The sequence below is a fragment of the Fistularia commersonii genome, chromosome 13 (assembly GCF_037954325.1).
Source record: "Fistularia commersonii isolate RoL2024-O1a breed Wild chromosome 13, RoL_Fcom_v1.0, whole genome shotgun sequence".
Taxonomy (NCBI): domain Eukaryota; kingdom Metazoa; phylum Chordata; class Actinopteri; order Syngnathiformes; family Fistulariidae; genus Fistularia; species Fistularia commersonii.
In genome coordinates, this window is record NC_141296.1 from 14,658,925 (window position 1) to 14,673,544 (window position 14,620).

The window sequence follows — 14,620 nt, forward strand, 5'->3', positions numbered from 1 at the left end:
AACAGATTTAGAAAATCGCTTGTCATATGCACAATATGAAAGCTTTGAACTCCACTTTAAAATGCTTTCTCTTAAAATGCTTCGCTGCGGCAGCCAGAGCTCAAGCAGAGACAGGCTGGGCGTGTTGTGTCTAGCAGGCTAGCACCTTTGTAAAGCAACACCCTCAGGTGAAAGGCTTTTATGGCAAGAGACATTTTACAGAGTAAAATACCACCGACAGGTAATAACATACTGTATGTCATGTCTCTGATCCGACACGTAACCTTGTGGAAGTTATGTTGCGCTGTATAACATAAAGTTTATTGCATTTTCTGCAGCAAATTTATTTGTGCACATTGTCTTAAGAAGCCATCAGTTGGATCGGTTTACCCGAAAGTTCAAGAAAGCACTATGAGTGGAACCCATTAGACTTTTTTTTCCATAGCTTTTAGAAATGGTTAAATATGCTGCGATTACATATTGAAAAAAAAAAGGGGGCCATTTTAAGCCAAAATCCAAACCCCAAAAAGTCCATGGGTTCAACTAGATTATCTGCAGGAGTGAACAGCTGCTTTCGAATAGCTGTAAGAACATAGTTCTGTCCAGCTTGCATTTGGTTCAAGGAACTCCCCTCCGACAGGGGAAAGTTTTTGTTTTGCATTCACTCAGGTAGTAAGGGACCACAGTAGGGACTGATGTGAAGCAAGAGTCCACTATGAGTACCTAAAGCACCACTAAAAAAAAAAACACTGCATATAAGAGGAAGACAACAAAAACAACACAGAGAGCAAAGCCACAGCATTTATATTCTCCATAGGCAGGAATAAGAACCAGTGTTGTGTGGTGTTTTATTTTCTCTCTGCACTACCTCCTCGTGCGAACGTTAGATAACTCCATGCTTATGTTGGCGAAAATGTTTTTGGTCCGATGTGAGCCCTAAAAATTCCTCTGGGGTGTGGCCGGCCAGAGGAGGTTCGACCTCGTCGTCCAACTCTCACTGCTTCTGTCCATTTATGTGTGAGTCGCAAGAAAACAGCTGATCAGTGACCACATTTTAAAAATGGTGCTCCAGTCAGCAAGAGTCTCTGGTTATGGGTTATGAGTTCAACCAATCACCAAGCACCTACGTCATGAGTTGCTATGGAACCGTAAAAATATCCTGCCTCAGCGAAAGAGCTAAAATGGTTCCAGGAACTGAGGGCCAAGATCCCTGCTTCCTTGACTCTCTGAACACAAGAAATCTTTCCTGAAAGGGACCTTCCCTAAAAGGTTTAGTTCCTGAAAAGGTTCAAGGGCTCGCAAAAGGTTCCTTCAGTGCGAAAGGGACTAATGAGAGTAAGCAGTCGGATGTTTTAATATGGTGCCCTGCAATTGGCATCCAGGTTAAACCCCACATTTGCCCGAAAGACTGCTGGGATTTGATCCAGCCGAACTGCAACCCTGAGCGCAGGATAAAGAATGAGGACAGAAAGAGTATGAATGAATGAATACATGAATAAACGGTTATTGAGGCCGTACGGATCTGGAAAGAGAGGTCAGATTTTTTTGCCAGTTTGCTTGAGAGATTATCAAACGAGGCTAACTCTTCACTTGTTCCCTGTCAAATCCCCCAGAATCACCTCTGAAAGAAGTCTGTTGAATGCAATCAGGAATGATTGGGTTTTCTGAATGATGTTTTCATCCCATTTGTGGCCTGTCCTGGTGTTTCACTGGGTTCCCCAACTTTTAATCATGATTCTGATCGTTCTCTCCAAAGGACCTGTGGGTGTACGAGTGACCCACTCTCGGTTACTAACACGGATAATCAAGATTATGAAGACAAATAAAGATCTCATGTTGAAACTCCAGCCAGCTTGATCTAAGGTATTTTAATAACAGTGGTCTTGACAACACGGATCTAAAAAGAAATACTGAACGCATCGTGAACCTGCTGAGCTGATTCAAATTGTAGATGCGGTCGCCTTACGGGTCCCGCCGTTGAGCCGGATCCATGTTTCATAGCGCAGGTGGGAACGAAAGACATTTCTTTCAACAAGACTCCAAAGCTGCAATCAGAACGGCGGTCAGTGGTGGGCGCGCTTACTCTTTTCAGTCCGTTCAGTAACACTTGTGCACTGGACACACAGATTCGCGCACACAGAGTTCAAAATGTCATTTGCCACAGTTCCACAGCATGTGAGTGTGTTTGGTGTGACAGGTGTGTCCTCATTCTGTCCCCCGTCCTGCACATGCTCACTTCGAGACACTGTTCCAGCTCTGTTTAGTTAAGTCTTTCCCCGAGGGTTGCTTTTCTTCAGTCCTAAGCTTTTCCCTCTCATCTCTGTTTGAGATTATTCATTTGAAGCATGTCCTTTTTCAAAGAAAAAAAGATGTATCGTCACATTCTATTCCTTCTTCCGGCGAAATTACATCCTGCGGTCCTGAGACAAGGTTATTCATTTGCACTAACACATTGACCGAGGACAGAAGTGTTACCGCTGATTCCACGGCTCTCGAGTCTTAAGAGGAAGAAGGGTGAGGGAACCTCCACCGAATGATGGCCCCATCTTCGCTGGTGCTTAGAAGGGTGTGGTTGTTGGAGCAGATCCTGATGCTGGTAATGCTGCCGCCGTGGGCCTTGCCGATGTGGGTCACCGTGCCCTCCATGTAGTCCCATACCTTAACCAGCTTGTCGTCTCCCCCTGTGCGGAAAAAGTTGAGGATCGTCACAGGATTGGGGAACACATTTCGGGGCTAAAACAGCTGATTATGATGATGTTGGAATACCTGTCACAAAGTATCTGCCGTCAGGCGAGATGTGCACGCCATTGACGGCACCGGACTCTGCGGCCTCCAGTTCCCGTATGGTTGAGCCATTGTACACGTCCCAGTAAACAACCTGGGTAAGCATAAGGCAAGCCTTAAAAGCAATCACTGCGCATCACATACGCGCACAAACACCTGTTTGTGTGACCCTGCGTTTACATCAGAGAGGGAAGGTTTGCGCACAGTCTCATAAGCTATCATGTAATTCACGATTCTGTATAGTGAACATCAGGAAACTGCATAGAGGAGGACAAAAGAGAAGATTTATGGGTAAGTGAAAGAGGACATCAAATTATTTGGAGCAAAGAGGATGCTAATGGAAAGATCGAATGGAGGCGTTTAATTGGCTGTGTTGATCCCTGAAGACCACAGCCCACAAGAAAAAGAGGAAGAAGACCATGCTGGTGATAGGTTTCAATCTGGGAAATTTTAGGAACGTGCACAGAAGTTTGGATATCGTGGCAGCCGATGGCTGACCCGAGGCTCCTGAGTTTTCATCACGGATGATGTCACTGAGGTGTGTATAAACTAAACATGTAGGATCCACCGACAAACAAATAACCATGATTTTTTTAGGTAACAAACTTTTAGGCGTTTTAGGAGTGGCGTCGGGAAGCTACAGACCTTCCTGTCCGTGCCGCTAGTGATGATCTGGTGTTCATCAGGGTGGTAGCACACTGTCCGGAATAGGGTATTAGCGATAACCATTTGAAGGCTTACGAACCGCCTACAAGGGAAGACGGCGAAGAGACAGGTCTTTAAGCCACAGACTCAAGAGTGCATTTACTGTGTAAATATGACCAACAGCAGAAGATAAACATCTGCCGGGACGCGGGGTGGGATGGGGCGCTCACACAATGTCCCAGATGATGCAGGCGCCATCAGAGCTGGCCGTGACACACTCTTTGTCGTCAGTTTTGATCTTGATACAAGCAATGGCCGCTTTGTGCCGTTTCATGGACTTCAGTAGCCGGTGGCTGCACTGCTGCAGCTCCCAGACGTGAACCTGTTAATGTAAAGCGTTTCATGACTTAGATTTTACATCATTCCTATGATATATAAGGGTGAGGAGGAGGCAATTTCTCTTTTGATTTTAAATCTTACTGTATTGTTTCTCAATACAGCGCAAACTAGGGAAACGTGGCGGAGCAATGGGGGGCCCCTTCCGTTTCACGGCACCTCTCTCGTTCGATTATAGCAGCCTCTCTGTGTGGAACTTGCATGTCTGCGTGCCTGAGTGGGTTTCTCACTCTTTCTCCAGTTTCCTCCCACAGACCAAATGAAAATAGCCAAGACACATGAATGAGAGAATGAATTATTTAATTCCTCTACATGATGTATTAGTGAGAAAGGGAATGATGAATGTCTCAGTATAACATGTGAATGCAAGAGTGAATGGTTATTTGTCTCTACATATGGCCCTATGATCGGTCTAGGGCAGCGGTCTGGGAACCTATGGCTCGCGATCCACATATGGCTCTTCCGGTGACGGCATATGGCTCCCAGACAATTTTAAGTTGAAAAAGAAAAGGTCAGTTCGGAACTGACTTTAAAATACTTGTGATATTTCTTCATAGTACTGTGTCATTTTAAAGTAAACAGAAATTAGTTTTTCAAGATAAATTTCACTGGTCACCCGTTGGTCGGGTCGGGAACCATTGGCTTCCGAGCACATCCGGGTTATCTTAAAAGTGAAACAAATTTTATCAGATAGCCAACTAGTTTAAGATGGCGAAAAGAAAAAAAGACGATGATAACCTGCGTGGACTGAGGAATTTGCATTTGGATCCTTCAGTAGGTCTAATATGCTATGATAAATTTGCATCGATGAAACGGTCAAATATAAAGCGGCACTTCGAACAAATTCATGCGGCACCAGAGGCCGTATTAAAAGTAAGACATATTTAATTTATTATATGTTAAAAATACTATATGGCTATTGATGAAATATATTTAGCAACATTTGGCTTTTATGGCTCTTTCAGTCAAAAAGGTTCCCGACCCCTGGTCTAGGGTGAGCCCCACCTCTCGCCCTGGATAGGTTCAACCCCTTGCAACCGTGGAAGCAGGATAAGCAGTGTAGATAACAGATGGATTGACAGCGCAAACTAAGTCTGATTCCATTCACTGCTTCATCAGAAAGTCTTTATCCACAAAGGACTGACCTGTCCCTGTTCACCGCCGCTGACCATCCTCGTGCAGTCCCGGGTGCCGGCAATGGCCGTCACACTCCCCCTGTGCGCGTTGTGAATAATGAGCAAGAGCCGCCCACTTTCTGGCGCAAAGACACGAATCTTCCCATCATTCCATGCTAGAATTAAAATTTAAAAAAAAAACATTCACATCCTGTCTAGTCCACTGGACAAAGGCGATGAACGGTCTGGTGCACGTTTCCTACCGCTGATGATGCTATGCCCGTCAAACATCAAGTCCAGGGAGTTGCAGATCGTGTTTGGTACCGTAATTCGCAGTAGCTCCTTCGGTTTGTCGATGTGCCACAGCCTGATGTCCTCACCCGAGCAGGTCGCAAATAACTCTGACGTGCCACTAGGAAGACACAGGAAACCACCGTTAGACCCTCCAGCCATTTAGAGAAGCTTGAAATGTCCAAGGTGCTGCATCTTGGACATTTCAGTATTCATGATTGACTTCGAATCTTATTCAGTCACATATTATCCATACCTACTCTAACTAAAACGAATTGATTCATATTAATGATAGTTATGGGTTTAATATATATCTAAAGCAAAAGACTTCCACACTGCTTTTTGGGATAATGGCGTACAGATTCACGTCAGCCCAGTTTCAATCATCCATCCGTTAGCTACTCACAAAGGAATGGCGACCTCTTTGACGGCTCTGTTGTGGCTAGACGTCAGGAGCTCAGCTTCGAAATCCTCGTAGCTGAAACGGTACATTTGGGCGTCCTCCGTCCCCACGTAGAACTGCTGGCCGTCGCCTCTCAGAGCGATTGAAGTCACCCCTTTGTCCAGCTGGACTTTCCTGTGGTGGTAGACCGGGGATGTCACGTGGCACAACTCAGGGCCCCAGAGCATGTAAAGCTTGCACAATTCAATGTAATCATGTTTTGTGTCAATAAAACAACATATTCCTATATGCTTTTCTATCCTATTATGTAACGTAACTAAAACACAAATTCATGCCCAATAATTACTTTGAAGGCGTCCAGATTACCCATATGGTGTTCACTTTAACGCCACCCCCCTTTCATTTTGTACAGGTTGCCTTGATTCTACATGTTTCTAAGGGTGTAGTATATGATGCATCCATGATTTTATGAGAGAATGTTTGGAAAATAGGCCAGTTTAGGACCTACTGGAGAATTTTGAAGTTTGTCCTCGAGCACAGAGTGAGGGTCCCCGAACCAGAACCGACAAGCAAGTCACCCGTCCTGAGGATCTTCAGGGCGTTGACACCCTGCACAGAGCGGACATGAAAAACTGAGCTTCGCAATAGTCATGAGACAGACGCTGTGTTTCAATGACAGCAATAAACAATTATAAAAATTCATTAATTCACTGTCCTTACCGCTTAACCTGCTGGAGCTTATCCCAGCTGTCAATGGGTGAGAGGCCGGTGGATCACAAGGCCTCACACACAACCATACAACATACAACCATTTACCTGAGCAATATGGGGTCACTAATGAACCTACTGCATGCCTTTTTTTGACAGTGGGAGGAAATTTGAGAATCCGAAGGAAACCATTCAGACACAGAAAGAGCATGCAAATTCCACATAGAAAGGCCAATTGTTGGAATTGAACTAGGAGCCTTCTTTGAGGTGGAGGTGCTTAACCCTAGAACACTAACGTCGGGTGATTTTCACCCACACAATTCTTGTCATGTGATTTTCATATTGTTGCCATTGTGTTTTATGGGTCCTTTGGTAGCTTCAGGCTGCTCACTGATGTTATTAATTGTATGTTTGTTTCCCTCCTCCCATCGGCCCATCTATAAATTGATGAAAATTGTATTTTATCCAGGATATTGTATTGGGTAAAATATACCCAACGTTAGTGATGGTGTTACTAATCGGTTGCCAGTCAATCACAGGGCCGCATATCGAGTAAGACAACCGTTCACTCCCTCTGTCATTCACACACCAGGGGAATTCTCCCAATTTTCGTATTAACCTACAGTATGTTTTTGGACTGTGAGGGTAAACTGGAAAATCCGAAGGAAACCAATGCAGAGACGAGGGGAACATGCAAACTCCACACGGAAAGGTCCCCTGTCAGAATCGGATCAGGGTCCTTCGTGCGGTGATGTAGAATCGCAAACCACTGCGCCACCGTGCCACCATATGCGGACTATTTTGAAAATATCCTGATTGCTTTCAGACAAAACAACCGTCTAAACCGTGTTCAGACGCTCAACTTGTCTGTGTTCAACAGGTAGATGTCATCAGGCTGATAGCAAAGTGTCCATTTAATCAAATATCAAGTTCTCAATGACGATTAAGTCCGCACGGCACCAGTGAGAAGTGGATTTACAGTAAATTGACTCAAATTTTATTCATAAAAGATTGATCTGTTAAGTTGTTTGGTTGATAAGAATAAGATTAAGAATAAGAATAAGAATAAGAATAAGAATAAGAATAAGAATAAGAGTAAGAATAAGAATAAGAATAAGAATAAGAATAAGAATAAGAGTAAGAATAAGAATAAGAATAAGAATAAGAATAAGAACAACTTTATTTATCCTGAAGGAAATTATTGTGCCAGAGTTTCAAGTAAAACATTGTTATGTTTTACTTGAAACAATTTCCTTCTATTGTTTATTATTGTTATAATAAACAATAGTAGGAAATTGTAAAAAACAGTAAAAAAGGGGGGACAAAGCCAGACTCTTCTGGTAACACTGTGACAGAAAGTTGCGTTCGGAAGGCCACCCTACCAGACTGTATCTGGTCTTCACCGGACCGCAGTCACTCAGAAGCCTCGTCCCCAGGTTGATTTTCATGATGTCTCCGCTGGAGGTGCCACAGTAGATGAAGTGATCGTCCTCCAGGATCTGAGCAGTGGAAGGGAGTCAGGGGTCAGGGTAAGTGGCACTCGGGTGACATAGTGTTGAGCGTGTGTTTCTACAAGCCGAATACCTTCACATGTCGCCCCTCTGCCTGTACGGTTGCCGGCAAGTGTGCAAAAACGACGTAACACACAATTTGATATTGAGCCCCCTGCATTTGTCCATGAGTTGCGTGTGTGTGTGTGTGTTGTTTTAACAAAGAGCAAAATGATCCTCCTGGTCACATACCTCCAAACATTTCACGATCCTCTTCAGCTTCCCTGTCTGACATTCTGTAGGTCGGATCTTCCTGTTCGAGAGGTCCAGCTCCCAAACCCGCAGCGTCCCACTGCCACGAACAGACTCGCGTTACAATCCACAAACCATTTATTCCTGAAGGTGAATCATAGATTCACAGCAGGATGTTTGATCAAAGTACGCTTCAACGTCACGTCTCTCACCTCCCGGCCGAAGCAAATATGTTCTCATTGGTGTTTGAAAACCTGACAGCGTGGCAGACGCCAGAGCTGAGGGCCGAGGCCGGACTCCCGCAGATGGCCTCCTTCGTATCAACATTCCATATCACTATTCTGAAGACACACAAAAAATGAACGTCAAACTCGATTATCTGGACAAAAAACAGTGCTGTGTTTAATCATCTTGTTGTGAAGAAAGATTATGACCCAACAGACGGAGGGGATCCACTGAATTTGTGTGGCTGTGGGTGAAGAGGATGGCGGCAAATGAGGAGCAGCAGCTGAATGGTGTCACATTCTTGAAATAGTGACACTATCTTGAAGAGGAGGTCTATCGACAACACTTGTATTTTTCCTAGTTTATCCGTGTCCATATTATTTTGGTTTGAGATGCCTGATTTCGGGGAAAAAAATATCCCGCTTGCTCATGATTAAGGGGATTTTCTACACAGGCACACAAATAAACAAACACACACACACACTTTGTATTTGTACAGGCTGAATGTGATAATGAACCCAAGATATATTCTTGCTATGTTAACAAAGTCTAATGGCTAAATTTTCCCTGTATCTCAAAACTAAAATTCATATGTATTCTCAGTTTTGGAAAAATGGAAAATTAAAAATATATTTCAGAAGATTTAGATACAATTGCAATATTTGCCTCTATACCACCTTAAAAACAGGTCAAGTTGGTTACTGTTCTATATCTGGCATCGCGCAATACCTGGTTCAGCCGAGGCAACAAAAGTTAGATATTAAAATGTTCACCTGTTGTCATCCCGACCACCAAGGGACACCAGGTACTTGTCGTTGTGAGAGAAGGACAGCGCCTCCACCTTGGTCTTGTGGAGCAGCAGCCTGCCATGGATGGTTCGTTTTGAGTAATCCCAGACAATCACGTCAGCCTGGGGAAAATCAGCACACAATCACAATCCTGCGGACTGCGGATGATGATATCAACATTACATTTGATGCCATGGGAAGTGTCAGGAAGTGTAACATCAGCACAATTGCTTTTAAAGCTATTATTGTGTCATGTCATCTTTTTTTAGCCAATATAATGTCTGGAAAAGAACATCAACATTATTATCATTTATTTCCTGTGATTGTTGACACTGGCTTGACTGGAATCAGAATTAGAAAATAATGCTACCGAAAATCCCATAGAGTTGATCTGTCCCGAGGCGATGTATATTCCACTTTTCGACACTTCGATACAGGAGACGTCGCGCGAGTGTCCGTCCAGGAACTCCTGCTTTCCATCACTGATCCTTTTCAGTGTCACGGTGCTTCCCAGCGGGTAGATGAGGAACTCCCGGTCCGGGTGAACCCTCAGGCCGGAGAACACGTGTCCTAGGGACACAGGGGGGGCACAGTGACACTTATGTTAAAGAAATGTTTCAAAATAACAGAGGAAACATTTTACATGGCTCCATGATCACGGCTGATCTTACAACAAATACTGCGCCTAAATATTCAGCGGTTCATTCAAAAGTATGAAGCATTTTCTGTTGCACCCCAGAAATCCTCCAGTGCATCATATCTGGCAACTAGAACTTTTAATATTGCATGACAGATAACTACAGTGTGAGAGATCGTTTCGGTATAGTCATTCTCATGAGATCTCACAAATTGTTTTGCCAGGAAATTTAGAGCACTTGATATTCCTTGATGTGTTTATCATTCTTAGATGTTGTCATCTTAGCAGTAGAGGTGGTAGATTAGTATAAAATGTACTGTTATAACTTTGGATTTTAGCCTTAAAGCCTACCGTTAAACCCAAAAACAGCCTCTGGTTCAAGGTCATGAATGACACTGGGCTCAACAGCCATGGTGGCCCATAGAAATGCGATCGAAAGTCTATCAGCGCGTTCAGCTGGAGGCCCTCCCTCTTCTTTTTCTTCTGCTGCAGGGAATTAATGGTGTCCATGGGGTTGCTTTCCCGCCATTGGGAGAATTTCCTTTGTGGTAAAAGGCCAATTTAAGCGGGACCTGTGGGAGCCAGGGCTCCCTGGCGAGGTCTCTTCCTGTCCAGACTCTGTAGCCAGGTAGCCTCTGCTGCCAGATTAATCCAGATTACAGTTTATATCCAATGAAGCCGCTTCGTGGCCTCGTTCGACTTTTTTTTTCCTCTTCTCGTGCGAGGCACGGTGGCCGTTCAATGACATCACTCATCATGTGCCTCCCCTGTGTGACATCATGGTTTCCCCTTTCATTGTGCCCTACCCTTGTGATGTCACCGCATCCCCTATGTGACATCACCGCCTCCTGAAACCAAATCAGTTGCAGTACCACCCCCTTCAAAATCTAGAAACCAGCTGCATTTCATGTGGCTACCGTTGGCTATGTGCAGTTGTATCTCCTACAGACACCTTTCCTTGACACCTAGGTTTGAATGTTATTATCGCCAAGTGTGATTTCTTCGATCTAGTTGTCCAAGATGGTGCCACAGGGAGGGCCTGGCGTTCCTACTGTCACCCTCGAGTGACCATTTGGAATCCAGATGGTCACTAGAGGGTGACAGTGGGCGATTCTCTAGATTCTAGACAGCAGCCACTTCAACCTTAGGGGGTGGGGCGATGGTCTCCTGGGTACCAGGAGGCTTAAGGTTTGTTTTTGTATCATTTACAGGAACCTACATCAATGATAAACGACAACTTTCTACATTGTGAACTGCTTTCACTATCATGTAATTCATTTTTAGATCAAATCTAAAACAAGCACATGAAATTGTATGGCCCCACATAAGTTTCGACATGTTTCCTTGCTCTTTCAAAGTATGTAAAAAGTTGCCCACCATATACTCTTAAATTGTGTTGTAAACTCAGTCCAGTTCAGAAAACTAAACATGAATAAGATCCAAGGCAACGAAGGCTGAAAGTCCGAGTTCCAGGCTACGTTTTTGGGAATTTAGCAGAAAAAGTTAGCATAATAATTATTACAATTATAGTAATTATAATTAATTAATTATATTATATTATAATAATACTGCGTGCTGGGTGTTATAAACCCTATATGTACTGTGGATAATCCATATCCATGTTTCGGTTTATTTGCTATCACCTTTTGTGCCAGCAGAGGGAGACAAAACTGACTGTGACATGGAACGATACTGTTAAGGTCATTTGCTGATTTACTGCCCTTGTATATAATTCCAAATAAAGGAGTAGTTCCTGGGCTCAGGTTTTTCATGTTGTAAAAGTTAACAATCTTCAGATTATATGACATTTCAGAAAGGAAATTAACTATATCCGGCAGAAATGACCTTGCAATTTAAAAAAACTAACCAGTTTAAGCCATTGGTCTGTGCTGTGGGACCATGTTATGACTCATTAAGATAAGATAAGAACAACTTTATTAATCCCGAAGGAAATTGTTGTGCCAGAGTTACAGAAAATATAACAGTAATAAATAATAAAAAGAAAATGGCAGAATTAGAAATAAAAATGAACTATAAACTATAAAGTGTCTCAGTGAAACTATAAAGTGTCTTGGTAAACAAGTGATAAAACTATAAGTGTCTTAGTAACAAGTGAGGTAAGGAGTGCACAATAGTATGATAAAAGGAAAAATTGTAGTGTAGCTGTTATGAAATGAAATATTGCACAGTTCTGAATATTGCACAGTGAAATGAAATATTGCAGTTTTGTTTTTTTTGTTTTTTTTTTACTTACTTACAGATATGAGGGTTACTCCATGCAAACTTCAGGATGTCCGAGGCGAGGGACTATACAGCAAAACAGACATCGGTTAGGAGGCTTCATCAGCCATGCAAATCAGCATCAACGGCATGTTGGCCTTTGACTGGGGTGCACCGGCCCGCCGCTGGTACGGTCCACCAGTGGCTGGAAAAGTACTCCTGCAAGAAACTAAAAGTTCCATTCTCCTTAAAGTTCTGGTGAAGTTGTGTATCCAATTGTGTTCTATCATCGCCATCCTTAGTCTCCAGCTGTCTCCAGGTTTATTCATGTCAGCTGTCTTAGCTCTTACATCCCCTTGGTTCAGCCACCGAAACCCTGATACACTTCCAACTGGCTCTGCAGTCCATTTAAAGAGCTGAGCTTTGGGACCCGGGTCAGAGTTTACCTCACAGGGCCGTAACTATGACTTGACAGCTGACAGCAACGCCGGCTGCCGCTTCACAGAATCCACTGTCATGAACACAGAGGCGGCGAGAAGCCTCTGTGTTCATGGCACGCCACTGCATGATGACAGCAAAAATGCTAAGAAATGTGGCGGATAAATTATTCTTCAGGCAAACATCGTCATGTTTGGCTAGAAAAGTGCAATGTATAAATGAACCTTAGGTCAGATCAATTTGAGACTCTTGTAAAACAATCAGGGTTGATGCAGTAAATTATGTAATAAATTGACATCCGATTCAAAACCTCTAGGACAGAGGTTTCTATGAGGTTTGTCGAGCACTCAGGGTCATGGGGGGCCGACGCCCATCGCAGCTTCCCTGGGTTCTCGGCCTCCAAAAACAGACGGTTCATTTAAAACTCAAATGTTGTAACATACCATAATGGTCTAATACAATTAACCAAGTTCCAATGTCACAACTCACAGTGCCTCATTGCCAGCAGCAGTTCAATTCCTGTGGGTAATAATGCAATGTCCTCTTAAGAGCCAACGTGCTCTTCAACATGACCAGCAAGAGATACAGTGGTTGGTATGATTTGTTGATTTTAGTCATTTTTGGACACTTTTCAAGTGTGGCTCAAAGTGTGATTCTTCTGCAACAGGTAGCATTCAGTGTCCACTAGTAAGGACCGTACCAGAAGAAAGGTTCCACAGTAGCCATACTGACTTTGGCTTTCATTTTGATGGGATCTTTCTGAACCATCTTCAATGGATTCAGAACTCTCCCAAGCTTGAACTGTCAAGAAAGATGGCTTTACTGATGAGAATAAGAATAAGAATAAGAACAACTTTATTTATCGCGAAGGAAATTGTTGTGCCAGTTACAAGAAAAACATAGCAATAAATAATAGTAGAAAATTGTATAAACAGTAAAAAAAAAAAAAAAAAAAAAGTGCAGGGTTCATTTCCATGTTTTTGGTTTTGGATTAATTTAGTAGGAAACCAATGCTTTAGTGTGCTTTTTCTACTGGAGCTCGGATATCTTGAGACTTATCAATGCAGTCCTCTAAGAGCAATATCATCTGCAAAGGTCAAGGTGGTGTGGGACCACAGCTAGGTGGTGTTTACTTCTGCAAAACATCAGCATTAGACTGTATCGGTTTTAGAGATGGCGATTGGAAGAGCACTGTCAAGACAAATAATGAAAAGGAAAGGCGCAAAAGGATCTTTTTGAACTGCAAATCCCAACTGCCCAAGGTTAATTGAACACTCTTAAATTGTCTGTAGGTGTTGATGAGAAAGTGAACAGTTGGATTTTTTCTTTGTGTAATTGACAGGTGACTGGTCCGGGTTGCACTTCACCTATCGACCTATAACAGCTAGGATTGGTTCCAGCCGCACTGTGACCCCAAGAGCAGGATAAGCAGAATGGACAGTGAATTCATGATTAAAAACTACCAGAGTAAAGTCCAGGACGTAACTGAATATCCACTGTTAGTCAGGCTCCACCCTAACTACTTCCCAGGAAAACAAATCATAAAGGGGGATGGAAATGAGCCAAGTGTCTGTAGTCATTCAAGGAAGAGAGGACGTTCAAAAATGGCCTTTATTTAAAAAAAGAAGAGAAAACCCACCATGCTGACTTTTTCCCTCACAAACACAAATTTTCACAGATAGAAAAAGGGGGGGCTTCTGACAGGAAATGTCCCGTAAAATAAATAAATACAACATCCCGTCAGGTCTGGGGGCTAAAAAATGAAATAAAATAGAAACAGAAACACAGAAGAGAAACAAAAAAAAACATTTCACAGCTACACAATAGGTTCTGTCACATCAGATCAGAAAACACAAAAGAGAACTTAGAACAGTCATTCAGTGCCTTTCAGACGTTCAGTAACATGAGGATTTACCCTGCTTGGCCAATCAACACCCCGTCGCCTTTTGTCGCTGTTAACATTCAAAATAGCGTCTATCACACAACAGCAGTCAGTGGATCATTAGCTCGCCTGAGTACAGGGGATTTAAGTCCCTGCCACACCTTCAACGCAACTGCCACCTTCACTGCAGTTTCGTCTTCTCTGGAGGTTTAGCAGCATTTAGGCATGGAGAGCGGTCAGAACATACAATAAATTGCAAAAAAAAAAGTATATATATATATGTATTTATATATACATGTATGTATATACACATACATATGTATACAGTATATATGCATACATATATACACATATATGTATATATATA

At 43.0% G+C, this 14,620-nt stretch overlaps 1 protein-coding gene across 1 annotated transcript; it reads right to left on the minus strand.

Annotated features, from left to right (window-relative positions):
• Window positions 1-1,768: 1,768 nt before the first annotated feature.
• Window positions 1,769-10,223, minus strand: LOC147227969 (cilia- and flagella-associated protein 52-like). Its single transcript, XM_086158158.1, has 14 exons — window positions 10,065-10,223; window positions 9,447-9,674; window positions 9,062-9,198; window positions 8,276-8,404; window positions 8,064-8,163; window positions 7,704-7,820; window positions 6,122-6,222; window positions 5,617-5,787; window positions 5,183-5,331; window positions 4,950-5,095; window positions 3,639-3,790; window positions 3,409-3,511; window positions 2,746-2,857; window positions 1,769-2,660 (listed from the first exon to the last, which is right to left on the minus strand). The coding sequence occupies exons 1-14, from the start codon at window positions 10,221-10,223 to the stop codon at window positions 2,479-2,481; spliced, it is 1,986 nt and encodes a 661-aa protein (XP_086014284.1). The 3' UTR covers window positions 1,769-2,478.
• Between the last annotated feature and the right edge of the window lie 4,397 nt (window positions 10,224-14,620).